Source organism: Macaca mulatta, chromosome 15, assembly GCF_049350105.2.
Source record: "Macaca mulatta isolate MMU2019108-1 chromosome 15, T2T-MMU8v2.0, whole genome shotgun sequence".
Taxonomy (NCBI): Eukaryota; Metazoa; Chordata; class Mammalia; order Primates; family Cercopithecidae; genus Macaca; species Macaca mulatta.
This window is the reverse complement of record NC_133420.1, coordinates 14,105,674-14,133,575: the sequence shown is the minus strand read 5'-3', so window position 1 is coordinate 14,133,575 and position 27,902 is coordinate 14,105,674. Positions and strand designations below refer to the sequence as shown.

Genomic DNA, 27,902 nt, shown 5'->3' with positions numbered 1-27,902 from the left:
TCAGTATCTTCATCCTTGAGAGAACCAAGCCTTTGTTTAGTTTGCTTTGCCCCGAGGCTGTTACGCTGCCCTGGGCTATGTGGCCTTAGAAAGCTGTGCCCCTCTGACCACTTCCCTGTGGAATCTGGTGACTTTGAAGTTAATCCAGCAACTACATGTTTTCGAAAGCAGATTGCCTCTTAAAGTGTTGGTGATTATGATTCTAACACTAGAATTTCAGTGTATATTTTCCACCCTTCTTACTTTGTCTCCTCATACACTGAGATGCTGTTGCATTTGCCCTTAGGCTTCATTGAGGGGAGGGTCAGTTCTGACCCTTTCTTAGATATTGACCTTGAACGGAGAGAATCGAGATTCAGAAAAACCCTCGAGCTGTGAGAGTGTGCTGATGTCTATGTGAGTGGGGTTAATGTGTCAAACTCAGGTTTAAGAAAAACCAATTCTAGGCTGGGCATAGTGGCTCACACCTGTCATCCCAGCACCTTGGGAGGCTGAGGTGGGCAGTTCACTTTTGAGCCCAGGAATTCGAGACCAGCCTGGGCAACATAGCAAGACCCTGACTCTACAAAAAATAGGAGTGGTGATGTGAACCTGTGGTCCAGCTACTTGGGAAGCTGAGGCTGGAGGATCACCCAAGCCTGGCAGTTTGAGGCTGCAGTGAACCGTGATAGCACCACTGTACTTATGGTGCACCATGCCTGAGTGACAGAACAAGAACCACCACCCCCCCCACACACACAAAATATCAATTCATGCAGTGGCCAGTTCTGCTGGGACCACCTGTAAAGGCTACTCTGGGCCTCAAGGTTTGAGAAGGGTCTGTCCGGGGGCGAGAGGGAGTGGCTTGAGGGCCTAGAAGCCAGTTCTTGTGGTTCAGGGTGACTGCGGGTGTGGAGCTGGGGGCAGGGCTCTCTAGGGCATGAGTGGGTAAACGGATGGCCTTCTAGGATGAGCCCCTGTGACTTTGTCTGATTTACATCCGTCCAATAGAAATCTACAGGCTCTTACTCTAGAAGCTTCTGCCGGGGCTGATGGACTGGCCTGGGGACAGAGGGTCTCCTGAGAGCCTCATGGTGCCATCTGGTTTAGGAAGAGCACTTAGTCACCTAGATCTAGGATTTATGGCACTACAGGGGACTCGTCACACTTGGAGCAGCAGCCATCTGCATTCTAGACTTGGTTCTAGGCGGAGTATTTTGGAGCCTGTTGGTACCCTGTGTTCTGTTTATGTGTAAAACAAGTTAGAGTTATAACTAGTTAAAACCTATTTTTTAAATTTTGCCACAGAATATGGCAGTTGTGGTGGAGCCTGGTCAGAGACCCCCACACTTGGACGCTGCCGCGTGCTGGAGTTGCAGGCGTTGACTGCATCGGCTCCCCCTCCTGGCGTGTCTGTGTTGTTGACACAGGCACCCATCGAGGCTTGGCCTGTGGGACTCGTGCAGCCGTTTGTCTGCGTGTTCCTCTGAGGTTCCGCAGACTTCACGGTCCTGTGGCAGAGCGTACGATATCTGCTTGCATCCTGATGTCCTCAAACCCCAGGACAGGCCAAGAGTTCCTTACACACAACTGCAGAGGGCCCCGTGGTGTAGATTTGCGGGTGACACAGCCTTTCCCCAGCTCGACCTTTGTCTCCAGAGTAGGCTTTAGGGCGATAGAAACTTCCTTCAGACTGGGGTGGCCCTGAAGCTTTGGTGCTAGGAATTTGGTGACCAGCACGGATGATACCCCGTTTCTCTGCATTTGTAGCAATAGTTGTTAACATGACCACAAGATGTATAAAGGAAGGAAAAAGGAGGTTTTATTTTCAGAGTAACCCTCTGTGCTTTGGGAAATGTGGTCTTGGGGGAGCTGTAAGCACTCGCCCCTCAGGAGGGGAGGAGGCCGCGGCGTTACACGTTCCGGGGTTTGTTGGTTGTGTGTGTTTATCGGGCTCATGGAATGTCGGAATGTTTACAAGGAAAGTGGGGTTTGTTCATCCGGTTCGTGTAATGTCTGAACACTTACAGGGAAAGTCTAACACACATGCAATGAGTTAACCTGTAACATCCATGTTCGCCTTGGGGCGAGCGTAACATTTGAAATGAGGTGGACTGGGCGTGTCATGTACAAAGGTGAGCTGTTGGGCGCAGACGTTTATGCGCAGCCTCAGTCACAGCCAGGACTAGCTCAGGGTCTGCAGTTTGTGGTGGGAAAGGACACTCACGTGGCCATCCTGTCCAGTCGGGGCTGCCGGCAAGGTCCCAGGGTGGGGTTGTCTGTTAGGCCGGTGTCTGGAGTCCACCCAGGTCCCGTGGGCAGCGTTCCTCTAAACCAGGCTTCTGATTGTGGAGGAGACTTCATGCTGGTTAACAGACTGTACAGGAGTAGTGCTGTGGGGCTTTGGGGTCGACTTTCTTCCCTATGATGCTGGTTACATTTCTCTCTGGACCTCATCCTAGCCACAGAGAGTGCGCCTGGTCTGACAGCAGGGCGTGCCATGTTGACATAGTAATTTATTGTATTAACCTTTTTATTACTATTATAATAACCTTTTTTTTTTTCTTTTTAAAGGGATAGGGTATTGCTATGTTACTCAAGCTAGTCTTGAACTCCTGGCCTCGAGCAATCCTCTCACCTCAGGCTCCCAAAATGCTGGGCTTATAGACGTGAGGCAGTGCACCCAGCCTACAGCCATGTTTTTAAAACTCAGCAGTTTAAAAATCCTACTCCTTTCACCCCCTCGAGCAGGCTGGTTGGCCTTGTGCAAACTGGGGTGTCACGATCTTGGCCCCTGCTTTTATTTTTCCCTTTGGCCTCAAGTTCTGATGAGAACAGCAGTTCCAAAATGGCCATTAGGTGATTCTTCCGTTACTAAAGCCAGAATTCTCACCAGTTTGAGATTTTCCCCCCAAGATCCCAGAAAGCTGTTTTGAATCAAGCTCGTAGCAAATAAGTAAGGAACTAAACTCTTGGTCCTCTGCTTGGTACCTGGGGAATGGGTTAGTTGCTGATACCCTTTGATCTGTGCTCACGTGCTGCATCTCATCACGGGAAGCAGAGTCGCCCTGTGGAATAAAGCCCAGCTCATGGTGGCAGGTCGAGACGCTCTGGGCTGTCAGTCCCTTATACAGCGGCAGACTTGGAGACTCAACATCGCATGCAGAGCCCAGGCAACCGGAGTGCATCCATCTTAGAGACCACATTTCTGGTCAGCAAGGTGGACGTCCAGGCATATGGCCCTGACAGGCCCACTGCGAGGTGAATTAGGAATTCGTTAGCAAAGAAATCAAACTCGTCTGTGGGTCCCAGCTGCTTGGAAGGCTGAGGCGGGAGGATTGCTTGAGCCAGAAGATCAAGGCCGCGATGAGCCATGATTGTAATACTGCACTCTGGCCTCGGTGACACAGCGAGATTCTGACTCAAAAAACAAAACAAAACAAAACAAAAAAACCTTACTCTTCATAGCAGGGGGGAGAATTTATCAAAGTAGCTGCAACAAAATCTTAGATGATGTAATTTCAGTGGCTAAGTGAGCTGTGCAGCCCACGTGGCTGGCTCACAATGCAACAGAGCAAGGTGCTGCTGCAGCTGTCCTCCCACCTGATCGCTTGTGGACATTTTCTGTTTTCCCATATCTCCCTTTTGGATACGTAGCTCGCTACTTTATAGCTAAGCATCAGTAAAACAGGTTGTCTATTTTGAAAAGTAACTATTGTGTCTTTTAAGGACAGAAAATGAGGCAGGTGACAGTAGCATGGTGACGTGGTGAATAGATTTAGAGGAATATTTAATACTTGGCACCCCTCTGATCCCTCCTTCTTCTCTCATGCTTAGTTACAGCTGCCGCCTGCTAGGACAGAACACTTTGAGCTCTGTGAGTAGGAATTAAACATGTTCTAAATGAAAAGTTTTAGTTAAGCAGTATTTTATGTGAATGCCCAGTCCCTAAGTGCTCACTGTGCTGGTGTGTGGTGTCGAAGAAGGAAGGGGGGCTTGGGGCCCGGTCTATGGTGCAGTGTCCGGATTCCCATATGTGAGATGAGGGCCATGACACACGGCCTAGAAGGTTCAGACTTTGGGATTGAATGGATCTGCCCACTCCAGGGAAGCCTCGAGTCTAACTCGACTTGGGCTGGTTTTAGGGAGATGCTGGCAGCCCTGTCCTCACAGGTTACCGGGAGGGGCTCTGGCACCGTCCCCGTCAGGTGTCTCATGATCAGCCCAGCTTGCTCATCTCAGAAGCTGCTGGTCGTGTTCTCGTTCCTGTTGTTTGTTGTGTGTTATTTAGGTTCTGTTCATGTGGGGACCTAGGAAGTTCCACAGAGAGAGGAGAGCCGCTGAGCCGCCTTCCTGCCTGGACGCCAGCCCCACGGAGGACCGTAACTGCTTGAGGTTGGCTTCTGCCCCCAGCCTCACCTGTGGAGGCATTGATGCAGTGGTACTTTCTAAGCTCCTGGGGCACACAGTGCTGTTGTGTGGATCCACAGGCCACTGTGGCGTCCAAGCATGTGCTCCCGGAGGAGAGGACTCTGCGGGCACTGATAGTGGGAGCTGGCTGAGAGTCCAGCGAGTGAAACTCCCTGTGACGTGCACAGCTGCCATCTGCACAGCCCCTCCTGACGCCAAGATGGTCGTGTGATAAATGCACAAAGCGCATCTCCAGCAAAAAGCCGCCGAGTGTCCACATCCAGGGTATCCTCCATGGTGGCTTTTTGGTGTTAATACGATGAATGTGAGCAGCAGGTGGTCTGCGTTCTGGGTGAGTGTGTGACTGTGCCACTGCAGTTTTGTTCTCATGTCTTGATGAGCATGAACGGCTCCTGACGAGGGTAGGTAAGGATGCTGTGAACAGAGACTCTGCAGTGTTGTAGCTTGAGGAATTAAGGAGGTTTTCTCTCTTGCAAACACATCAGGGAGGATGTTCCAGGCTGGTGACTGCTCCGTGAGGTATTCAGGGATCCAGGTTCCTTCCAGGCCCCTGCTCTGCGTTCCCCAGGACACGGCTGTCCTAGCTGTGGTTGGGACTGGGTGATTACCACGCTGGGGATAGAGGGAGGCTTAAGGCGAGAGTGTCCATGATTGACCTAACCTACATAATGGCAGGCAGCCAGGGAGTAAAGTGTAGCCATGGCCCGGAGGATGGATGATGGATGTTGGTGAACGACTGGCCCACCAGTCACTGCAGCTGGCCCAGGGATGGGGAAGGATGGCTGAGTATGCCGTTCAACGGTACCTGGTTCTTTCAGATTTGACTTCCTTATGGATTTTCTGCTGTAAAGAGGAGAGAGCCTGTGGTTCTAGGCCAAGCATCTCACTCATCTCATAACATCTTGTATATCTTAGCCAACATTTATGTCAAGTTTTAGAAGTCCTATCAAACTGGCAAGCATTTCTCAATTTGGTTTAACCATTGGATTCTATATCTGTGTCTGCATCTCTATTTTACATCGATGTGGTTATTTGACACTCTGTAGTACATTTGTAATAGGTTCTATTTGGTGGAAGTTACTTTCAACAAACCCTTGCTGCTACTTGAATTTTCAAGGTTGCAAGTAGAAAGGAGAGAATAAAAACCACATCTTCTCTAATTTTAAAATTTGTTGTTCCTCAAATCACACCAGAAGTACAAATATTACAAATTACAAAGGCAGCCAGAATCAAGGTTAAGAGATTTCTGGGTGATTCTGGCTAATCAGCAGTATTTGCTGAGGTGTGTGCAGCAGAGCTACACGCCAAGAAGCCCGGGAGCGGGGAGAGTTGGGAGGCCAGACTGTGACTTCAGAGGTGCTGTTGCCTCAGGGAGAGAAGCTAGATGCAAGGAGGATAAATGGCCACAGGTGTGACCACCGCCGTCCTTGCCGCGGTACAGGGGCCTTTGTACGGGGGTCTTTGTGAGCTGAGTTAAAAATAGAAATTGAGAGAGTGCAATGCATTCTTAGTTTTTAAAATAAAATGCTAATAGAGAACGTTTTGTTTGTAAGAATGTAAAATGTTACGTCTTTGTTTAGAATTTAAGGATAGTAATTTGTTTCTGAGATCTTTGTGACTGAGATATGAAATCTTAACTATGGTTTTTTCATCCATGTTTTATACATATGCACATATACACATATATGTAAGGTATATAAAAGGAAAATAAGCGTGTCTGTATTCACATTTATATGCACTTCTATAATGTGTATACTTCTAGTCACACATAGGTCTCAGCGACTATGACTTTACTTGATAACCACGAGAGGGTAATTAAATAATGTACCTGCTCTTAGCCTTGCTTTTGCATCTGAGCAGGGACCCTGTGAAATGCGCCTCCCGCGTTCCAGGCCTCACACAGCCCGTGCCACGTATTGGAGGCAGGAGTTTTTCTGCAGCCACTTCGGGAAGCATATGGTTGCCAGGATTGCCTAGAGATCCAGGCTATCTCCAGTCCCAGCCTCCCTGGGGTAGAAGCTGCCCTACCAGGGGCCTGGACATGGACGTTAGGGCCTGGAGCCAGGGACTGCTTCTGAAGCGCGGGGCTCCCCTCACGGCTGGGCATGAGAACCGAGGATAGGAGGCAGAACCAGCCTCGGGCCAGTGCACGGCCTCCCGGAAGTGCATGTGGGAAACCCCAGCCACCCTTTGCTGACCCCACAGCCAGCACCAAACTCTGTAAGATCTCCTTGGCCCACCCCTCAGGTTCCTAAAATGGTTAGGGTTTCCTGAGCTGCAAATTTTTAGGTCTAGGCTAAAAAGTCCTGGGACAGACTCACAGGGTTCTTTATGTAGAAATGATGAGTGTGCTGGTGACTCAGAGCAGGCACTGCACCCTCACTCCAGGGTCCTTTGCACCCGGTGGAAACGAGCATGTGGGTCACCCAGAGTCCCTGCATCCTCACTCCAGCCACTGCTGTTTGGTTTCTTATTTAAAAACCTAAAAGCCTTGATAATGAAAATGCATTCTCCCCAGAGAGTAGAGTTTCCGGTTACGGAGGCTCACCTGTAAATGCCGTGCCAGATCAAATATGCTGAGACCTGGGCCAGGTCCTGCTTCCTACCCACGGCCAAGGCAGGTACATCATTTGGGAGGTGACCCAGGGGGACATCTGAGAGGCCTGCCGGTCCCCGAGGGATGAATCCGCTGGCCTTCACACTCTGCTCCGGCCTCCATCAGCTCCTTCCTACCTGCAAACTGCCTGCTTCGACGTTGCCATCATTGGAGATATGTTAGGGACTTGGTATGGGTTGATGCCCATAGGACCAGCAGATCGTGGAAAGGTGGGAACCAGGGCTGGGAGGGTGGTGACCATGGCCAAAATGACAACTGTGTTGCACTGGGAGGTCCATCTTCTGTCTAAAGTGTTTTTTTAAAATAAAAAACATAGTGTCTCAGAAGCATGAGAGGGCAGGCCACAGATGGGGAGATCGCATCTGTAAAAGACTCATCTGATAAAGGCTGTTATCCAAACCGTGCAAGGAACTCTCAAAACTCAATAAGAAAATGAACAACCTGATTAAAAATGGACCAAAGACCTGGACAGATACCCCAACAAAGAAGATACACAGATGGCAAATCTACACGTGGAAAGATGGCCCGCATCTTATGTCATAGGGTGAGGCGTCACTGTGCACCCATCGGCCTGGCCAAAACCCGAACTCTGACACCACCTCGTGCTGGTGGGTGTGTGGGCATCAGGACCCTCAGTCATCGCTGGGGGAAGTGGGGCAGCTGCTGTGGGAAGCAGCGTGGTGCTTTTCCATGGAACTAAGCTCTCCGACCACAGGAGCAATCACAGTCCTGGATGTTTACTCAGAGGAGCTGAAAGTTGACTTCCATGCGGAAATGTGCACACAGATGTTAACAGCAGCTTTGTAATTGCCAAAACTAGAAATCAACCAAGATGCCCTTCAGTAGGTGAATGGATAAACTGTGGTATGTCAGATACTAGGATATTATTCAGCACTAAAAAAAACTGGACCCCTAAGCCATGAAAAGACACGGAAGGATCTTAAATGCATGTTGCTATGTGAGATTCCAATGTGGAAAGGCTGCCTGCTGTCTGAGTCCAACCACAGGGCAGTCTAGAAAAGGCAAAGCTGTGGAGACAGTAAAATGGTCAGCGGCTGTCAGGGGTTGGGGAAGGGAGAGATGAATGGGAGGATAATAGGGGATGTGTAGGGTGGGGCAGCAACTCCAGGTGGGGCTTTCATGGGGGATCCATGCCGTTCCACGTCTGTGAAACCCACAGAGTGAGCAGCAGCAGGCCGAGTCCTCGTGTGAGCTGTGGACTGTGGGTGGTGGTGCCGTGTTGATGCGAGTCTGTCGGTCGCACAGACGTGCTGGTCTGGTGAGGGCAGGCGAATCATGGAAGCTGTGCCTGTGCTGGGAAAGGAGATACGTGAGGACTCTCTGTACTTTCCTCTTGATTTTGCTATGAACCGAAAACTGCTTTTAAAAATGTCTATTGAGAAGGCAAACAAAAGAGTGCTGGCCAGACAGCATCTGTGTGAGGGTGTGGCCTGTGTTCTACGTTCAGAATTATCTAAATTATTCAAAGTTAAATCTTTGCATTAATTAACTCACTAGAAAGTTACAGTATCAGCTTCAGCGCTGCCAGGATGGCCAGGATCCTGTATCCTGACCAGCTTCTCCCCTTACAGGTGCAGTTGACGTCCATGGCCACATCCCAGTAAGCGGCAGGGCTGGAATCAGGAGTCAGGCCTTGCGGGACAGAGAGGAAGTGAGATTTGTAAGCACGTGGCTGAGGGCCGGCAGGGATGACTTTTTGACCAGTTTTCCATATTGCTGAGGCCTTGGGGAGTTGGGAGTCCCCAGTCTCGGGTGCCTCAGAAACCAAAGGCTGCTCGTAATCCTCAAGTTCCAGATGCCTCAGGGGAGGTACCTGGGTTGTTGGGTGCAGTTCCATTATTTGCTGCTCGGTGGGATTTGCCCGCAGCATTTCTGGTTGTTTTTAAGAGCTGATGTTTGAGCTGCTTAAAATCACATATGGATGTCGATTTACCTATAAAAGTTAAGAATAGAATTTGAGTTCAAACAGTTGTGAAAATGTTCAAGGTTGTGTACTAATGTATACATTACATTTGTGGAAATATCTAAAAGTCCAGGATTTATATTAAACACTTCTCTTGATTTTTGTAATATCTACCTGTCATTTTTCCATTTGATTAATGGATGTCAGAGGGCTTAAATTTTGAGTGCCTGAATTCACTGAAATTAAAACTTCTTACATCAAATGTAATTAAACTGAATGTAGCCAACAGTACATGCTTTTATAAGTATTGATTAAAATATATATAAAAACACATATCTATGAACATGCAGATGGCGGCAACATATTAAACCATGGAAGTAGAATTAGTATTCTTTGTTTTCTGAGAAGACAAATTTTTAAAAAGCCAAGGGGTCTTATAACTTTCTAGTTTCCAACTTATTTGCCCTAAAATGGAAGATTGACAGCAGCAGAAGAGATCCTGGGCCAGTGAAGGCTCTGGGAGCAGCGGGGTGAGTGCTGGAAGGAGCTGGCTGGAGGCAGAGCAGGGAGGTGATCAGGGAGGCCAGGATGGCCTCAGGGCATGCGGCTCAGTGATTGAGAAAAGGTTCACATTTCTTGGAGAGCCCTTGTCTCTGCCCACGGAAAACTCAAACTCCTTCCAACTGGGATGTGCATCTCATGTAAAAGTTGTTACTCCCAGAAAGCCAGAGGATGTAGAAATTTTTTGTATGCAGAAATTACTTCAAATTTGTTTCTAACCTTATCCTTTTCTTCCCCCATCTTAACGTGTAGTGACTTTCTGCAGGTGACGCACACATCTTAGGAGAGCGCTGTATTTCAGTTGCTGTTGGCTCTGATGTGACTTTGTGGTGTCCGATCTTCTGGTTCTGAGGTTCTGCCCAGAACGTGGCTCCTCCCTGCTGAGCGTTGCTTGTTGAAAGCCCGTGTGGAAACTTTCCCTGTAAGTTCGTTGACCACAGCAGTCTTGGTTCACAAATCTTTGGACCTCCTGAGACTTCACACAGCCTTCTAACCTTTCTAGCGTGACCTTTTTATTTTACTGTTCCCCATTAATTCAGATGTTTTCCAGAATGTGAGTAATCTGCTGAATGCAGGGTGGGGGGTGCCCTCCGTTGGCTCTGGGGAGAGGCATCGCTGTTGCTCCGGGTGGAGCTTCCCGCCCACCATGGTGTGCTCCAAGACGCAGCAGGGTTCTTTGGCAGAAGTAACCGTCGAAGACCCGTGTCTCCGTGGCAGGGTGGCTGTGGGTGTGTGGCCTCGCGGCCATAACGGCCCCTCCCCATCAATGGAACCACGGAGAGGAGCAGGGGGAGGCCTGGGATCTGTCTCCAGAGTCACAGCTGTGCTTCCAAGACTGCGTCATCCGTTTGTAACTAGACATGCAGAGAAAGTGTTGGAGATAAGCAGGAGACGGTGTCTGTCCCTAATGAGCTCAGGCGTACCCTTGAGAGGGTCAGGTTTCTGTGCGGCTGATCCGGACTCAGCCTGGCTGTGGCAGTGCAGGTGACTGCTGGGCTTTGGCAAGGCTGCACCCACTGTCCATCTGAAACGGTCCCCTTCGCAGCTCGCGGTGCCAGCTGGGCGCCCAGGCCTGATTTCCCGCCAGGACAGAGGCCCGGTGTGTGTTTCGAGGAATTGGGCGATGAAGGGTGAGGTAGGGGGTCCTACTTTATTGCCGTATCCAATGCCACGCGGGGTCAGCACTCAGGAAACACGTGCTGTGTGGGTCAGCAGTTGAGTTCAGAAACCTGGAAAATTCAGCAGTGTAGGCTTTGGGCATGACCCGTCCAGCCTTGGGGCTCTTTCTTTCTCTGAATTTCCTTCCATGGCATCCTCCTCATCCCAGGGGCCCCTGTTCCCATATGGCTGTTGGCAGCTTCACAGCTTCCTCTGCCTCCCCTCCTGGGCCCTGGTGTGGCTGGGGCAGCTAGTGGCTGTGCAGACCCCACAGCCGGTAGATCGTTGGTGCCAATGCCTTGGGCCTGGGTTACCTGAGTCAAGGACTCTAGTGCATGGCTCAGCTCACCCCGAATGCCTGGATTGGAAGGCCTTGGTTGCAGAAGGGTGGGGTTTGGATATCGAAGGACAACCTGCAAAGCAGAAGGGGAAATGGCTGTGCTGGATGGGCAGCTGGAGGAGTCTGTTCAGAGCCTGGGACCCAGTACAGACACAGAGCTGACATGGACAATGCGGTGACACAGCCACCGTGGAAGTGGGCAAAGTTACAGGCTTCAGACCGACATGGAGGGGCTGGTCTAAAACGATCCTCCTTTTCCTTTAATCCTAGCAACTGCTGGCTTATGGGGTGGGAGAGTGAGATCTGTGGTGGCCACGAGGAGAGACAGGGATTTTAATTAAACCCCTCTTTCTGGGAGAGGGGAATAGCCATTTCTGTAGGGCAGTGAGAATCGTCATCTCAGGCAGCTCAGGCTGCTGTAATGAAACACCATTGACTGAGTGGCTTCTGAACAGCAGGAATTTGTTTCTCACAGTTCTAGAGGCTGGAAGGCAGGATCAGGGTGCCGCACGGGTCGGTTCTGGCGTGGGCTCCTTCCTGGTTGGCACACACCTCTCTGGCCCTGACACAATGCGAGGGTGAGGGATTTGCTGTGCCCCTTTCTGAGGCACAAATCATATTCAAGGAGTTCCAGCCTCAGAAACTCATCACCTCCCAAAGACCTCCTGACAGCATCACATTGAGGGTGAGGATTTCAACCTGTGTTTTGGGGGACAGGCAGGCAGTTCGTGACCGTCACCCTCTTTGTGTATATCTGACTCAACATTGAGTCTGCATTCAGCTCTCCAGGGGACAGAGCCTGTGTGGACACTGAGCAAGGTCAGAGCTGCAAGTATGTACACACTGGGGGCACGGGAGCTGCCAGGGGTGTGAGAACGCGGTTTCATGTCAATTGGAGCTGCTTTCCTGGCAAATGTACTCATAAGCTATCCTGGCAACATATGCTTTTCACGAAGAGTGGATCAGGCAGTGGAGGCAGCAGGCGGTGTTGCCAGAAGCTTGGAACTGATGGGCAGCAGAGAAGGGGCAGAGGCCATGACCTTGGCCATGCCAGGTGTCTGCTCTCCAGGCCTCACACCTGTGACTGTGCAGAGACCGAGCCGACCGGGGCTTGCCGGCCAGTGTGGCTCTCATGCAGGTGATTATTGGGGTGTGCTTTCTATGTAATGTTCCCTCAACCCTATGCCCACCCTACCAATTTCTGTGCCTAGCAGAAATCATGCTGCGTTTCCTTGATGAAGCCTTGAGTTTCCTATGGAGATGTAGGAATAAAACGATTTGGCTCACGTCAAAATACTTTGCAGTGAAGCTGCACGGAAGAGGATTCTAGGCTTCCATTTGATGTTTTCAACAATACCTGAGTGTTACAGGACCGTTTTGCTTGTTAAAATGCACCAGATGAAAAAGGCTACTGGTTAATAAAGGAGACTTTTTACATTAGCACAGAGAGGGTGGCTTGAGATAAATTCAGCATAACATAGGTGTGTTTGTAAGCCGTCAAAGGGACCATCTCTCTGCTGGCGACACGTGTTTTCTGGTATTGGTTTTGTTCTGAAAAAGGATGACTGGCATTCGGTAGAGTCATTCCAAAATTCACCTGGAAGGTGTCCACATGGTGCCTTGTTTTCTCCTGACATTCTGGGCACCACGAGGAATTATTACTGTCTTCAGCACTAGCAGGAGACTTTTCCTGAATACCTGCTCCTCTTTGGCATCGTGGGTGTGAAGGAGTCAGAGTGACCCTGTCTTCATGGAGTTTTCAGACACCATGGGGACAGTGTAGCATTAGTGTCAGGCTTGGGTGGGACGCAGGTTTTCCTCAGAAAACAGCTGCCGATTCCAGGATGGCCCTCGACCCCCCCTCCCTCTGTTCCTCTGCGTCATGTCTGAATTAAGGCTGTTCTATCGTAGCGGGGTTATCATGTTAGCTGGAACTGTGCTTTTTTTTTTTACCGGGCAGTAAGTAAATTAATGGTACATTTGCCAAGGACAGCGAGGTTTGATTTGATGAATCCAGTGGGGAAAAGAAGAGGCTTGGCTGGGTGGGGACATGTATGATGGGAGCAGAATGGAGCAGCCATGCAGGCTGTTGGGATGGAGGGGCTGCGCCCGCATTTCCATGGGGTCCGTCGATGTTTGTGGCATTACACCTGAACCTCTGTCTCTACTTCTAACACCCGCATAGTGAGAAAGCCCCTGACAGGCCTGAGTTGTTACTTCCCACGGCCATCACTGGGAAGTGCCCCGGACGACTCTCCTGGCTGGTGACGGCCCTGGGCCTGGACACTGGCTTTGTCGTGAGTTGTTTCTTCTTGTGGCCATCGCTGGGAAGTGCCCCGGATGCCCCTCCTGGCTGGTGACGGCCCCGAGCCTGGACACTGGGTTTGTCCTGAGCTCTACGAGGGGCTTGGGCTCCATGCGCAGCAGGCACCTGTGGATCCCTTTGGACGTGAGATGTTGGCGCTCGGCTTGGAGGCCACCGCGATCTGGGTGTGGTCAGGACCCGGCTCATCCTTTGGAAAGAGAGCACCTTCCCAGGGGCCCCTCTGAGGTGCGTAGTCGTGCAGTGCCCTCACAGGATGCCCGGTCCTCCGAGAACTTCTCGCCATTCCCCTGGACCCTCAGGTGTGGGAGTCAAGTGTGGTGTGTGTGTCATGGGCGGGGGTGCTGAGGACACCACGTGCCTGCTCGTGCGAATACCCGAGGCGCTGCGTGGGCTCGTTTCCAAGGGCCCTTTGGCATCTGGGGACCTGTGGGTGTCTTTCTACTGGCAGGAAATAATGGGTGGCCCATGTTAATTTGTGTCTTTTTTTGTCAAAAAGCCCTAATGTCAACATTGCTGTACTGCTATTGGAACCGCCCACCTCAGGCTCACTGGCCCTCCTGTTTCTGGGCTGCTGCAGTGTTGTGTTGGGATAACTGTGTTAACTTCGTTTGAATTTTCTTCCTGTTCTTTTGGAATAAGTGTTGATAGCTTGTGCTGCTTGTTCACCCCAGAGGCGAGGGTGTCCTTTAGGCCTGGAGGAGCACAGCCCGTGCAGGGAGGTGCCGGGTCTCTGCCTCTCGTATCGTCCACAGCCCTCTCTACATGTCTGCTCTTCACTCCTCATGCCCACGGCCAGGGTCAAGGGCCGCTCGCTCTGCTGTTTGAGATCCTTGGAAAAGGTGGTGTTTACACTGAAGGGAGATTGGGGGTGTGCGGCTGATTTTAAATAGGAGGAAATGATGGTGACAGAATGAGCAATGCCTATCACTTAGTCTCAGGCTTGAGAAATTGTGTTTTAGAAGCAAGGTATCCCCAACTCCGGTTTTCTTCAAATTAAATCTTTTAAAGAGTTCACAAATATAAATAGTTAAAGCCTAAAAACTATGCAAGAGAGGGCCTAGAGCCCAAGCCACTGCCAACTGTGACTCCAAGACACCTCAGAAACTTGGTCCTCCTCCTCAGAGAACTCCGCTTCTACTCCTCCCTCCACACTGCTCCCTCCACACTCCTCTTCCACCCCCTCCCCTTCTTCCTTCCCCTTCCCTTCTTCCTTCCTCCCCTTATTCCTTCCTCCCCTTCCTCTTCTTCCCCCCCCCGTCCTTGGGCAACCTCCATGGAACTCTGGTTGAAAGTTACTGCTCTATAGGGCCGCCCATTTGATAGACGAGCACGCTGAGGACCAGACACAAGTGACTGACTCAGACCCGCGCAGAGGCTGGCCCAGCTCGCATGCGTCTCCTGCCTCCCGTAACACTGGGTTGTCCCTAATGGAAGAGAATCAATGATGCTGCTTCACTGATCTCCTCCAGGGAAAACAGGGTGATAACAGGTTATAAACATGGGAACGTTTTGGAAAAGCCGTCGTCCACTTGTCATCTCCATCTCTCCTGCCCGGAAGATGTAGGGAGAACCTGCCTTCAGCCCACCTTCATCCCATAACAGGACAGAGAACAAAGGGGCAGAGACCCAAGTCCTGTCAGTGCCCTCAGGAAACCCCCTGTTTCCTCCTCATGGTGGAAGTGGAAACCATCCCGCTGGACTAGATCTTCCCGGGAAGCCCCTCCACCGCGAAAGCAAGGAATCTGGTTTGAGCAAACACCATTCTTGGTGCCATCACTTTCTGCAGCTGAACCCTGCATACCTGGCCCATTAATCTTGCTAGTCCGGTGTTACTGGGTCCTGGGAGTTAATGTGGTCTCATGGCAGGTGTTTACCGTTGTGTTCAGAGAGGAGAATAGAACTTTATTTTGTTGAAATCAGATGATAACCATTGCCATGTGATTCCTTGGGTTGGTTGGGGCGGGTAGTGCTCAACACTTTTCCTGAGGGCTAAGTTCTAGTTTGAGACCGTCTCACTTTGTCGCCCAAGCTGGAGTGCAGTGGTGCGATCTTGGCTCTCTGCAACCTCCGCCTCCTGGGTTCAAGCAATTTTCCCTGCCTCAGCCTCCCAAGTAGCTGGGATTATAGGTGTGTGTCACCACGCTTGGCTAATTACAAAGATGTTTAATACAGGCTGGGTTTTGCCATATTGGCCAGGCTGGTCTCGAACTCCTTGCCTCAAGTGATCGGACCACCTTGGCCTCCTAAAATGCTGGGATTACAAGCTTGAGCCACTGTGCCCGGCCCGATCCTGACATCTTTTAAAGCTGCCTTCATGTACCAAAAGCCAGTCTATGTTTGAAAATCAGGCTTGAAGAGCCTGGGAGGAGAGGGATAAACTTCAGCTAGGTAAATAACTATACATATGTTAAAAATATGGGCCAAAATCTACCGCAAATGTTAACTCTTCTGCTTTGCATTTTATATCCATTTATGGTTATTCTTTCAGTATTAAGATTTTTAAAGATTCTTTTGATAATTATGAACAAATTACTATTAAAACTCAGCTGCATTTGTAACACTTTAAAGAACTAATTGTATGACATTATTTTTCCTGGAGGCATTTTGGATTGTTACATAATTAATGTTTATCTCTTTGCCAGAAATCTTTTTTTTTCTTTTCCAGAACAGAAACCTGAAAAGAAACTTTCCTTTGCATTAAGTGTTATTTCACTGTGTGACAATCAATTTTTGCATATGAGAACAAGATCATCGTGTATTTTTGGGATAATTCTTGCTTAATAGTGATAAAGCTAAGTGTTAAAATTATGAAACAACTTGTTTCTTTGAAAATTACTATTTGCCTGCTCACCAGGTGAGGGCTGATGAGACCGTGAATGTAAAAGTTAAATTGTATTTAGCTTGTATAAAAGAAGTTAACAAAATTTTTTTTTTTTTTTTTTGTGCTACTACTGAAGTCGCTTAGCTGTGGAAATGAGGTTATTGCAGGCACCTAGAATTTTATCTCCTTCACTTCTACAATGAGAAGAAATTCTCCAACAAGCACAGGAATCTGACTTTCTGATATTGAGACTCCTAGGCATCAAGCCCCGTGGAAGGGTTGGTGATTACGTGAGCGTTGGCGTTGGCGTTGATGTGGGCACCCTCCAAGCTGGACGCAGGGAGCAGGGAAGGGCAGGACAGGCCCCTCAGGAGCCATGAGAAAATAAAATGTTGGCAGCAGTGGTGAGGGTTAATGTCAGGGGCCAGGACGAGGTGGCGAAGGGAGCATGTGCCTCAAGGCAGCCCTGGAACCCGCAGTCCCTAGAGTGAGGTCTGGTCTGCAGGGGATGTGGACGGCCACGTGGCGAGGCCCACAGACAGCCTGGACTTCGCTGCCTCAGAACTCCGGTGGACGCTGCAAACAGCCCCACAGGGTTGCAGTGTATATTCCTCGGACAGAGAGAAGGTGCTTGGAACTGTTCCCGGCATGAAGCCAGCACCCTGTGAACAGTGGCCGCTGCTGTCGTGACTGAGTGCTGTCCAACTTGGGGGCATTTGCTCTGCTCAGTTCACTTAATTAGGCAAGGAATGGGGTTACCCTGCCTTCAACAAGCTTGACGCATTGAACGAGGACTCAGTCGATAAAGTACTCTGTAAATACGCTCTCCCGGCTAGAGTGAGGAAAGCCCAGGGAGCAGTGGTTCTTCAGTATTAGGTGTTTGTGGCGGGGCCAGCTGTGCGGCTGCCAGAGCGAATGTGACCGGGAAGCCTCTGTCCCCGCCGGGCGGTGGCCAGCGTTTCTGTTACACGTGCCATAGGCAGAAGGTGGGCACTGCTGGGAAACTTGTTCATATTGCTGTTTTCTGATTAGAAATTCAAGGTTTCTGAGCATCCTACATCAAATTTGTACATTGCTGAGACTGTACACATTTCAACACTTGTTTTTTTCTGCTTTTCGGATCCATATAACCTGGCATTTGGCCGTGGCTTCCAGGACAGGCTGGATGCAGAGTGAAGTCCTCTCCTCACTGTCAATGTTTGCAGATGTCTTTTTGTAAAAACTTTGTATTTCTTGAGAGTCTCAATTAGGTTTTTACTTAACTAGACTTTTAAAATTGCCATGCACATAACTCTCCCAGTTACACTCGTGAGCTAACGTGGGTTTTTGGTTTTACTTTGATGAATGTTTAACATTTGGATGCTGGATGTGGGGGTGGAGGTCATTTATCTGCTTTTCATTTCCTTCTTGGTTATACTTAGAGACTTTCAGGTAAGGTGTGGAAAGCGTGGTACAGGGTGAATTGCAGGCTGCAGTGTGGCGCGGTGGAGGAGAGGCGGGGCTGCAGTGTGCACAGTGGATGAGAGTAAAGAGATTTCCATCCTCGAGGGAAACACACAACAAACAATTTTAAAAACTGATCATCTAGCTTGCATGAGGTCCAACACATTCAGTTTGCAAAGTTTAACTTCCAAGTTAACTTAGTAACTTTTCCCCTAAGTCATTAATTTAGTAGCTTATGTTTAAATATATGTTTTGTCTAAAGCAAGTCATAAATTCTAAAATGAATGACTAAACATGTAATAATTTAGGCATACAGCACCTGAAGGGAAAACTGCCAGTATGCTAAAATATTGGATACAGATGCTCAAAAAATGTAATTTAGCATTCTTACAATGCATGTGCTTTTAGCATGTAACTTTGTGAGTAGTTTTGAGCTATATTTGTAGGAATGTGTATATCTTGAATACTTTAGGGCACCACTGCAGATGTGTGCATGAGAGGTATAAATGCTGAATGTTCTTCTCCCTTCCCTTAAATGAAAAAGATTAGCTCCCTTCATTTTTATTTCTACTTTGTTTTGAAGTGGACTCTCGCTCTTGTTGCCCAGGCTGGAGTGCAGTGGCACAATCTCGGCCCATTGCAACTTCCGCCTCCCGGGTTGAAGTGATTCTCCTGCCTCAGCCTCCCCAGTAGCTGGGATTACAGGCACCCACCACCATGCCTCGCTAATTTTTATATTTTTATTAGAGATGGGGTCTTGCCATATTGGCCAGGCTGGCCTCAAACTCCTGACCTCAGGAGATCTGCCCACCCCGCCCTCCCAAAGTGCTGGGATTACAAGCATGAGCCACCACGCCCGGCCAGCTCCCTTCTGTAATGATTTATACAGTTGTTTTTGCTTTTTGTTTTTTTGAGACGGTGTCTCACTCTGTCGCCCAAGCTGCAGTGCAGTAATGCAAATCTTGGCTGACTGCAGCCTTCACCTCCTGGGCTCAGGTGATCCTCCCACCTCAGCTTCCTGAGTAGCTGGGACTAGACACATGTTACCACGCCCAGTTTTTTTTTTTTTTTTTTTCAATAGAGACAGACTTTTGCCATGTTTTCCAGGCTGGTCTCGAGTTCCTGGGCTCAAGCAATCTGCCGGCCTCAACTTCCCAAACTGCTGTGATTACAGGCGTGAGCACCACATCTGGCCCATTTTTTTTTTTTCCTTCTAGGATTAGGAGTCGACTTTCAGAAAACCCTTCAACCTTGCAAGCTTAATTTTCCATAAAAATATTCCTCTAGGATAAAAACAAGACACAAAGTAGTATGTGTGGACTGCAGTTAAAAATTTTCAAGACAACGTAGCTTAGGAAGGTTGACATTTACAAAGAGCAGGAGGCCCGTTCAGTGCCTTCTAGGCACTGGGAATGGCGGTCTGTGGGCGACTCTAACGTGTGCGGCGTCCTGAGACGTGATCGTGGTGTTCACGCTTTTACCGAGGGCCTCCTGGGAGTACCAGAGGCTCTTCTTCTGCAGTCGGCCAGCTAGGCAGCAGCTGCTGGAGAAGGAACAAACAGTAAAAGACAGATGTACACGGTGTTATTGTGGCAGAGAGGTTAAAACCAGGCTCACTTTGTTCTTTTTAAAAGACTAATAATGAAGTCCTTAAATATGTTCAGGATTTCAAAGCAGTTGTGGGTGTGTCTGTGTCTCTAGCTCCCATTCGGGTGCTTCCTGCGAAGAGAGCTTAGAGAGGCCGCCTTTCCTTGATGAGGTGACAGAGCCTGGAGAGGTGTGAACCCCGTGGTGGTGGGGTGACTGACCTGGGGTCAGGCTGGGTCAGCGTGGGGATCCACCCCCACTCCACGTTTCTGTAGGGAATCCACAGTTCTAAGTCTTTCTGATATGGGTAAAATGAACCTGGAAGGGGTGTTATTTTTTAAGAAGTAAGTACCATGCTATTTTTTCCTCATACTTTTCCGTGTTTAAGCAGCATTGAAGGATAAGGCACTGGTAGCATGTTGGTTTGGAAGTAATGTTGTTGGTTATTTTCCGTTGAATCTGACCCTAAGGTTGCCTGGTAACACAAGTTTTCCTTTAACAACATGGGACTGTGTTGAATCTGTCGCCCCATTGGCTGAGCCGCCTGAAATCAGTGTGGTGGCAGCTGAAGAGGCCTCTTCCCCTTAGAGGAAGGCGCTGGATTGGCAGGAGGCACCCCTCTTGATTGAGGGAGTGAGGCGGGTTTACAGGGACCCCACGTGGCACCTGCGGCTCTGTCCTACCCCCTGCTAGTTGGCCAAGCAGCCTCACGACAGTGTGCTGAGTGTGAATGTTCACTGGGGCAGGCCAAGGCTTTTGTTCCAGAAACACTGACTTCAGAAACGGCCGGCCATGTGTGTTGAGCATGGCAAGAAAGACTTAAGTGCGTCTTAAACCTCTTGAACAAAGCAAGTTGATGTTTCAAATGCATCTCGAAGGCTAATGACTTTGCTATGGTCAATATTCAGGAGAAAAGAGGGTTTGATGAAATAGAAAGACAGGAGTGGCAAGTGATGTGCTTGTGCCCCGTGTGACTAAGTGATGTCCTGGCCGTTCCACACCACGGCCTCTGAGCAGCCAGCCTGCAGATACTTGGTCAATTTAGATATCCCTGATCTCTGCAGAGGTTTGATCAGGTAGCCCAGGAGCAGATAAACACAAACGCTGACTGGAAACCCTGGCACATGGAGGCACTAGAAACAGCAAGCTGCTATTAACATCATAGTAAGAGACAGTTGCCTGCTCTCTTAGGGGTGTCAGCTTCTTTTGCTTCTAGACTTCCATCTGTGTTACAATACAGTTTTGTTCAGTTTATCCCCATTACTCCGCTGTCTTCGCTGTTAAAGCCTCAGCCAGCACTTAGCTCTGACACTGCAGGAATTTGACTGTGCGGCTGACCAGGCCTCCCTGGCATGGCTGTAAAGCAGGCGAGAGCTTTCCGGAAGGTGGTGACAAGACCCCGAGGCAGAAAAGAGCGTTGCTGGTCCACATACGGCAGTGCACCTGCAGCAGAGCATGTACGTGCACGTTCAGGCTAAACAGGTGTAGGAGAGAAGAAAACTGCCTATGATTAATCACTTAAAATGTCACACACCCAACCCTTGAGACCCTGGCACATAGAGTAGTAGGGGTCTTGGAGATGGCAGGTGTGCTTAAGTCTGATTTTCTCGCTTGACTTTTCCAGCAGCGCTTTCCTCATCTCCAAGCTGGGGCTAAAAACTGCCCCGCATAGATTTGTGCATGGAACCGTGCGTGTAAAGTGGGGTAGCCCCAAGGACCTAGGAAGGACTCGTGGTCAGTGTCGGTGGTCATGCGTGCTGTACGGTTCCCCCAGGAAGACGATTGTTACAGATAACTCCCTCTGTTCAACGTCACTGAATGTAAAAGGTGGGACCTTGGCTTCTGATGTGTCTGGTTTGCTGCAGGCCGCGCTGCACCCCGTGGTTCCTGAGCCCTGGGCTGAAGTACGCCCTGCTGCATCGCCTGTGTCTCTTTTGCTGTGTAACTTAGAGCTCCTGCCCTGGGAAACTTCCTCGCGCCTGACAAGCTCCACAGTTTGCAGGAAGACCTGTCTGAAGCGTGGACTGCGAGGAGCCCCGCCTTGACCCTGTCCTCTCCAGGTTGGGAGCGACTTTGTGGGGTTTGTCGGCTCTTCTCTCAGGTGTCCCGTGTCTCATGGATCAGCCGACGAGCCCCGTCTGGAGGAGCACTCTGCAAAACGCTGCCTGCCACCCAGATCTCCTAGCGCAGAGTGAGGCCACATCTGCAGACCATACCGCACAGAGTCCCGGGGCATTCGGCAAGAAGGGGAGTGGGATGTGTGTGAGTTCCCACTGCGGAAGCCGGCTCTGCTCCGTACTCTGCGTGCGGGGTGCCTGATGTTCAGACCTGCTGTGTCTATCGGGGGCCATGGCGAGGTGGTGGGAGTGGGGGCGGGGAGCAGCGCGGATGGATCCAGGGAAGGACTTAGTTGAATCCCAGCTGTCCACATACCTGTTGCTGGTCTTGGACAAGCTCCCTAGTTTCTCTGGGCTTCGGTTTGATTGTAAGACAAGGGCACCGCCCCAGTCTGAAGATGTCGGTGTGTGCGGGAATGCCTGGCGCAGTCACGATGGGTTTTCCATCAGCCTCCTCCTTGCCCCTCCCTGGGTCAATCAGTATCCATGCGTGCCACAAGTAAATTCCAGTCCCTCCGAAAAACCAGTTGACCCGAGTTTTATGGTCAAGCATGGTGAGTGTCCTTGCCAGGACATGCCACTAGATGTCATGGGCCTGCTCCTCTATGTCCACAGCAATCCCCGGGACAGGCTGGTTCAGGACGTGGGAGGTGGGAGTCGGTGTTGTACCTAGGTCAGGCTAAAGTCAAAGGCTCATTTGCTCTGTGAGGGGTGATCAGGATGACATATCAAAAGGAGCCCCGTGGCTGATTCTGGAGATGGATGGTCGGGTCGGATTGGCCCCCCTCCAGCACGTATTTCGAGTGATGCCTTCCCTGGGTCAAGCAGCCCTGATCTGTAGCGCACAACTTTCCAGCTCCAGCCAATCTGGTCTTGCCCTGTCCTTCCAAGAAGGTAGGTGCGGCGAAGTTGCCTTTAAGCGGCTCCTTCTGGACACCGCAGGGCGGCAGCAAGCAAGCATGGGCGGCTTTTTTCTTACGTTGACCAAAACACGCGGGGCCAGCTTTGCACGATCCCATTCAGCATCACACGTGTGCATCGGCCACTCACCTGTCCATCTGCCACAGACAGGCTTGGACAGGACCATTGAGTAGCCTTTACTGCAAAGAGCCTAAAGGGCTCACAGGAAAACCGGAACCAGCGCAATGGTAACAGCGCAGCAATACCTGTCATTGATCAAGGGGTATTCTGGGCCGGACATGGTGTTAAGTGACCCAGTTCGGTTAGCACTCTTAGAATTAACCCCCTTTTGCCTATCAGGAAATCGAAGACGGAGGGCATTAACGCCAGGGAGCAGGGAGTAAGGGGACACACAGAGGGGCTGAGGGGCTGGGCGCTCTGAGCCCACGGATCCGCCCCCAGGCCCCGGCTGCACGGGCACCAGAGTTGCTGTTCTGGAGGGGGTGAGGAGCTCTGGGGAAAAGATGGAGCCTGACGTGGGTAAGATTTGGATATTTTCAGAAGAGATTTTCAGCCTGGAAGGAGGGTGTAAGTGACTGAATCGGAGTGACGAGCCAGATAGCCCAGCTGCAGGAGCTCCCCTGTGGGGTGAGGGAGGAAGGCCTTGGGGGCACGTGGCTGAGCAGAGGCGCTGGGTCGCCAGGAGCCGCCGTGGGTTTGGAAAGGGGGAGAAACGCAGCGCCCTGCACTGCAAGGGCACTGAGACGTGGTTGCGGTTCTTCCTGACCGTGACAGGCACAAATGGTACTGATGGTGGAATGCACGGAGTCTGCCTTCAGAGAACTTCTCCTGTCTTTTAAAACCTGGGCCTCTCATTTAAACTTGGTGGCCTCAGGTGAATGGTCAGAAACAGTTTCTGATGAGGTTGCAGAGATTGTGCGTGGCCTCTGATTGTGCACAGCCTCTGATTGTGTACAGTCTCTGATTGTGGCCTTTGGCCTCTGTGTGGCCTCTGTGGCCTCTGTGTGATCTCTGATTGTGTGTGGCCTCTCATTGTGTGTGGCCTCTGTGTGGCGTCTGATTGTGTGTGGCCTCTGTGTGGCCTCTGATTGTGCTCAGTCTCTGATTGTGCTCAGTCTCTGATTGTGCTCAGTCTCTGATTGTGGCCTCTGGCCTCTGTGTGGTCTCTGATTGTGTGTGGTCTCTGTGCAGCCTCTGATTGTGTGTGGTCTCTGATTGTGCTCAGTCTCTGATTGTGGCCTCTGATTGTGAGCGGCCTCTGATTGTGGGTTGTGTGAGTTTCCCAGGATTAAGTAGATGAGCCTCGTGCTGGGGCAGGTGTGCCTTGTGTTGGGCATGTGGAGGAGGAAGAAGTTTAACCCATCCCCTCTTTGGGAATGACAGGGCAGTAACAAAGGTGGTTGATTTATACATGGCCATCCTCATGAGGTGAGGACCTGAAAGGTTTACTGCGTTCCTGGAAAGCTGCTCTGGGCATCACCATCACTGGTCATGGACAGCAGCTCAGAAGCCCGCTTAAGGTGCAGGGAGGGAGTGGCGCTGGTCCTGTCTGTGCCCAGGCTGCTGGTCACTCCGATGGCCAGGCGATGGCTGCTTTTGCACGAAGCTGGGGTCAGAGTTAATTTGGGTAGTGTCGGCTTTGATTTAGGTCAAGACTGGTCAGTCTTCCTAAAATACTAGCCATGAAAGCTTTCATAGATTGTAGTTCTTTGGGAGGTTCCTATGTGGTTTTTAGATGTTTAAAGCATAGGGCCCATGGCCAGTGTTGAATTACATTTTGTTCAGTGTAACTGACAGGACACTGGACCTGAGTCCCAGGCCTGCCACGGGGTTCAGGGAGCTTCAGAGAGGGGGATGTTTGTGCTGAAGTTTTCGCAGATGGGATGGGACATGGGCACGGGGCTGGAATGCTCTAACCTTCAATCTTCAGTCATCGGTACTGAAAGGAATGTGCAGCAACAAACTCACCTGTGAGCACGCATATCGTTTTCAAGGATTGACGAACTTTTGAGAAATATCTGAAGACTTTTCAAGTTTTGAAAGAAGCCGGGATGACACTGGAAACGTCAGGTGTCTTGGCTAGTGATCAGGTCCATCACCACACACACGGTCCCTAACCTCGCACACCTCTGATCCTGCACAGTGGGTGACCAGGTCTGTAACCTTGAAAGCTTCTGATTAGGTGCAGCTGGTGACTAGGTCTATAACCTTGCCTGGCTCTGATTGGACGCAGCAGGCAACCAGGTCCCTAACGTCGCACACCTCTGATCATGCACAGCGGGTGACCAGGTCCATAACCTCACACTTCTGTGCACAGCAAGTGAACAGGTCTCTAACCTCAAAAGCTTCTGATTGGGTGCTGGTGACCAGGTCTGTAACCTCGCATGGCTCTGATTGTGCACAGCTGGTGACCAGGTCGCTAATCACACACACCTCTATTCGTACACAGCGGGTGACCAGGTCCATAACCTCACACCTCTGTGTATAGTGGGTGACCAGGTCTGGAACCTTGCAGACCTCTGATCGTGCACAACAAGTGACCAGGTCCATGACCTCATGCCTCTCTGCACAGTGGGTGACCAGGTCCATAACCTCACACCTCTGATCGTGCACAGCTGGCGGGTGCAGGACCCACTTCAGTGAGGGGCTGACTTCCCAGATGTGAATGGGGAATGCTGTGTGGCTCGCTAAGCTCCTCCATGCTTTGGGGGCTCTAGGCTGTGGCCGGCAAGTAGGATGTTGTCCCAGGAGGCTGCTATGTGTTGGGGATGGGAGGCAGCTGCAGGGCGGAAGTAGGATGTTGTCGTAGGAGGCCACTGTGGGTGGGGTGGTGGGATGGGAGGCAACTGCAAGGTGGAAGTAAGATGTTGTCCCAGGAGGCTGCTGTGTGTGGGGGAGGGAGGAGGCAGCTGCAGGGTGGTGAGGGCATGCGTATTACTGGGAGTGGTCTGATCCATGCCTTCTGCACGTGAGTTCTGGTGATTATCTTCCGGTATGTTGATGGATCATTCAGCGCCCCCATCACATTTGACATGAACTGTACTCTGTGAGTGGCCCTGCCCCGGGTCATGACCACACGCTGGACTTGAGCTGTGGGAGCCACATGGACAGTTGGAGGCCTCAGACCCTAGGGCTACACACACCGAGATTTCCCGGCTGCGTCTCCCCAGGCCTCGTGCTGATCTCCCTTGCTGCTGCTGTCCCAAACCCTGACATGGCACAGCTTCCCTGTCAGAAGATGTCATTGAGCTTGTCTGCTGTTCGTAAATCTTACGCACATTTGGATACGTTAGCTTCATGCAGAAGTGCTGCAAGCAGGAGATAACGGAGTCTTGGCGCCACCTGGTGGTCTCCAGGAGTCTCTCTCCACCTGCAACCTAGCAAGTCAAGGTTACCTGAATGTGTCCTCCGAAGGTAACAAGCATGGGAAACATGTCAAATGCCATGCAGTGCGAGGTGGTTCTGGGAATACCAGTACACTCTCGGGCTGCCAAATGTCATGTCGTGTAGATGTCACAGCCTCCTTTTCTTTGTCACTTGTGTTGCTAATCCCCTGGATTTCTCAAATCTCTGGATTTCTCAGGTTCTTTACTTCTCCAGGAAAAAAACCTGCCCCATTGTCCTGTTACCTCTGAAAGGGGGCTTTTACAGCAGGAGGTGATGCAGCAGCTGTCAGTATAGGCACATGCTGCAGGATCCTACTAGTTCAGGTGCACCCAGAGGGAATATAGCTGGGCAGGTGGTCCCCATCTCCTGGGTCTCCGGGCACCTCTAAAGGCCCCAACCAGAGTCCTCCAACCCACCCGCGAGGCTAGCGCAGCAGCAACGCGACCCCACCGGCAGGGACCCCGCCCACCTGTGGCGCTACCCCCCGCCTCCGCGACCTCACCCACCGCTAGCGTGGCCCCCACCTACGACGACCGTCGCGTAGGTCCTCCTGCCCACACCCGCCCCCGGCCAGCCCCTGCCCCTTTCTCTGCCCCTTTTCCTGCCCCTTTTCCTGCCCCTGCCCCTAGCCGCGCCCCCACCCCAGCAGCCCCTCCCGTGCGTGGGCCCCGCCAGTCATCGCCCTTTGGCGCTGGGGCCGGGCGGGGGCGCGGGAGGGGCAGCGTTTCCGAGTCGGGCGCGCACAGGCAGGGTCTCCATTGCCTGCTGCGCACCCGGACTAGCGGCTCCCCTCAGCCTCCTCTCCTTGGACGCCGACGACTCCCGGGCTCCCAAGGGCACCTTGCGGAAGTTCCTGGAGCACCTCTCCGGGGCCGGCAAGGCCATCGGCGTGCTGACCAGCGCGGGGGATGCCCAAGGTACGCGCCCCCTTCTGGCGGCGAGGGAGGGACGGACGCAGAGAGGGGAACAGGGCGAAGGGGAGGGAGGGACGAGGCAGAAGAGGGGGGAAGCGATGGGAGGACCCGGGGAAAGGTGGGGAAACGATGGGAAGAACCGGGGAGAAGAGCGGGGAAGCGATGGGGGAGAACTGGGGAGAAGCCCGTGCCCGGGAGCGGCAGGGGTACCTGTGGGGCGGCGTGAGCCGGCAAGGCAGCCCGGGGGTCCTTGCCGGGTGGGGCGGAGGAGGAAGGGATATGGCGGTAGGAACCTCCACCCGGAAGATAGTGAGCTTTCCACCCCATCCGGTTTATGTTTTAAATTGAACCTGGCAGACGGGGTCGCCTGGAGCACCCTCGGGGGTCGTTCTGCCTCTGAGCTGTAGGACGGGGCCGGGCTTCACCTCCGAAGCGTGGGTACAGCGCGATCACTTCCTAAGTGGACCCTCGCCCCCCAACTCCGCCCCGCGCCACCCCCCAGCATGTCGAGGAAGAAACGGCCAGCCGGAAGAAACGGCCAGCCGGGTCCCCGCGGGCCTCCTGTCACCTTGAGCCCCGCGCGGCGTGGGCGGGGTCCCGGCTGCTGCAATGCGGGATGCGGCGCGGGTGCTCTGGGTTCCCGCCTGGCGTCTCCGAGGCGGTCTGGCAGCCCCTCGCGTTTCTGTTGGAAGATTTAAAAAAGGGTTTCCTGCGCTCGCATGTGCTGTCGCCTCCTGGCTCGTGACAAAACCGAAAACTAAAATGGGTCCCAGGCCCTCCTCGCCAGCCTCCGGGGACGGGAAGGACCAGGAAGCGGGGACTCCCGGACGTCAGCAGCGCCGCGGCGCGGGCTCTGGGCTTCCCCTGGCCTGCAATGTGGAAGCGGCTCTCCAGGAGGGGCCCGAGCCTGGGCCCACGACGCGGGCGCGCCGGGAGGACATTTAACATTGAAGAGCGGGAGGTGGTGGAGAGTGCGCTCCCCAGGCCCCGGGTACACGTAAGGGCGCCGCCGGTGCCCGGGTACAGGAGGGCGAGGCTTTCTTGGCCAGGTAGCCTTGTTAAATCCATCTGAAAGTCACAAATAACTAAGTATCAAGTCGTCACAGATCATTTAAGTATCCTGAATGAGATGGCTACGGAAAACATGAAAACATCGTTACTGGTTACGTGCATGATGCATCCAAAACATTGTTACCTGCACAGTGGCAGCACTGATATTTGTGGGCTTTTGAACGTGTGGACTGGAGTGTTAAGAGTCCTTCAGAGTTATGACAGTAGTTTGATTTGAATGTTCTTTTCTTGGCGAATAAATGCTGTACATTGAATTTACCCAGGAAACTAGGAAGGTGAACCCACACGAAGGACACAGGCCTGTG

The 27,902-nt window shown here is 51.5% G+C and overlaps 2 protein-coding genes across 2 annotated transcripts in view; both read left to right on the top strand.

The window, feature by feature from the left end:
* The window catches only part of LOC106993580 (uncharacterized), a 53,787-nt gene extending 44,572 nt beyond the window's left edge, over positions 1 to 9,215 (top strand). The window contains exon 10 of the mRNA XM_077967256.1: positions 8,620 to 9,215. The gene's annotated coding sequence lies outside the window, so the exon portion shown is untranslated. The remainder of the gene's footprint in view (positions 1 to 8,619) is intronic.
* Positions 9,216 to 25,885: 16,670 nt separating this feature from the next.
* The window catches only part of LOC144334776 (uncharacterized), a 110,082-nt gene continuing 108,065 nt past the window's right edge, over positions 25,886 to 27,902 (top strand). Inside the window, exons 1-2 of the mRNA XM_077966406.1 lie at positions 25,886 to 25,900; positions 25,946 to 26,529. Coding sequence (XP_077822532.1) covers positions 25,886 to 25,900; positions 25,946 to 26,529 — 599 coding nt within the window. The remainder of the gene's footprint in view (positions 25,901 to 25,945; positions 26,530 to 27,902) is intronic.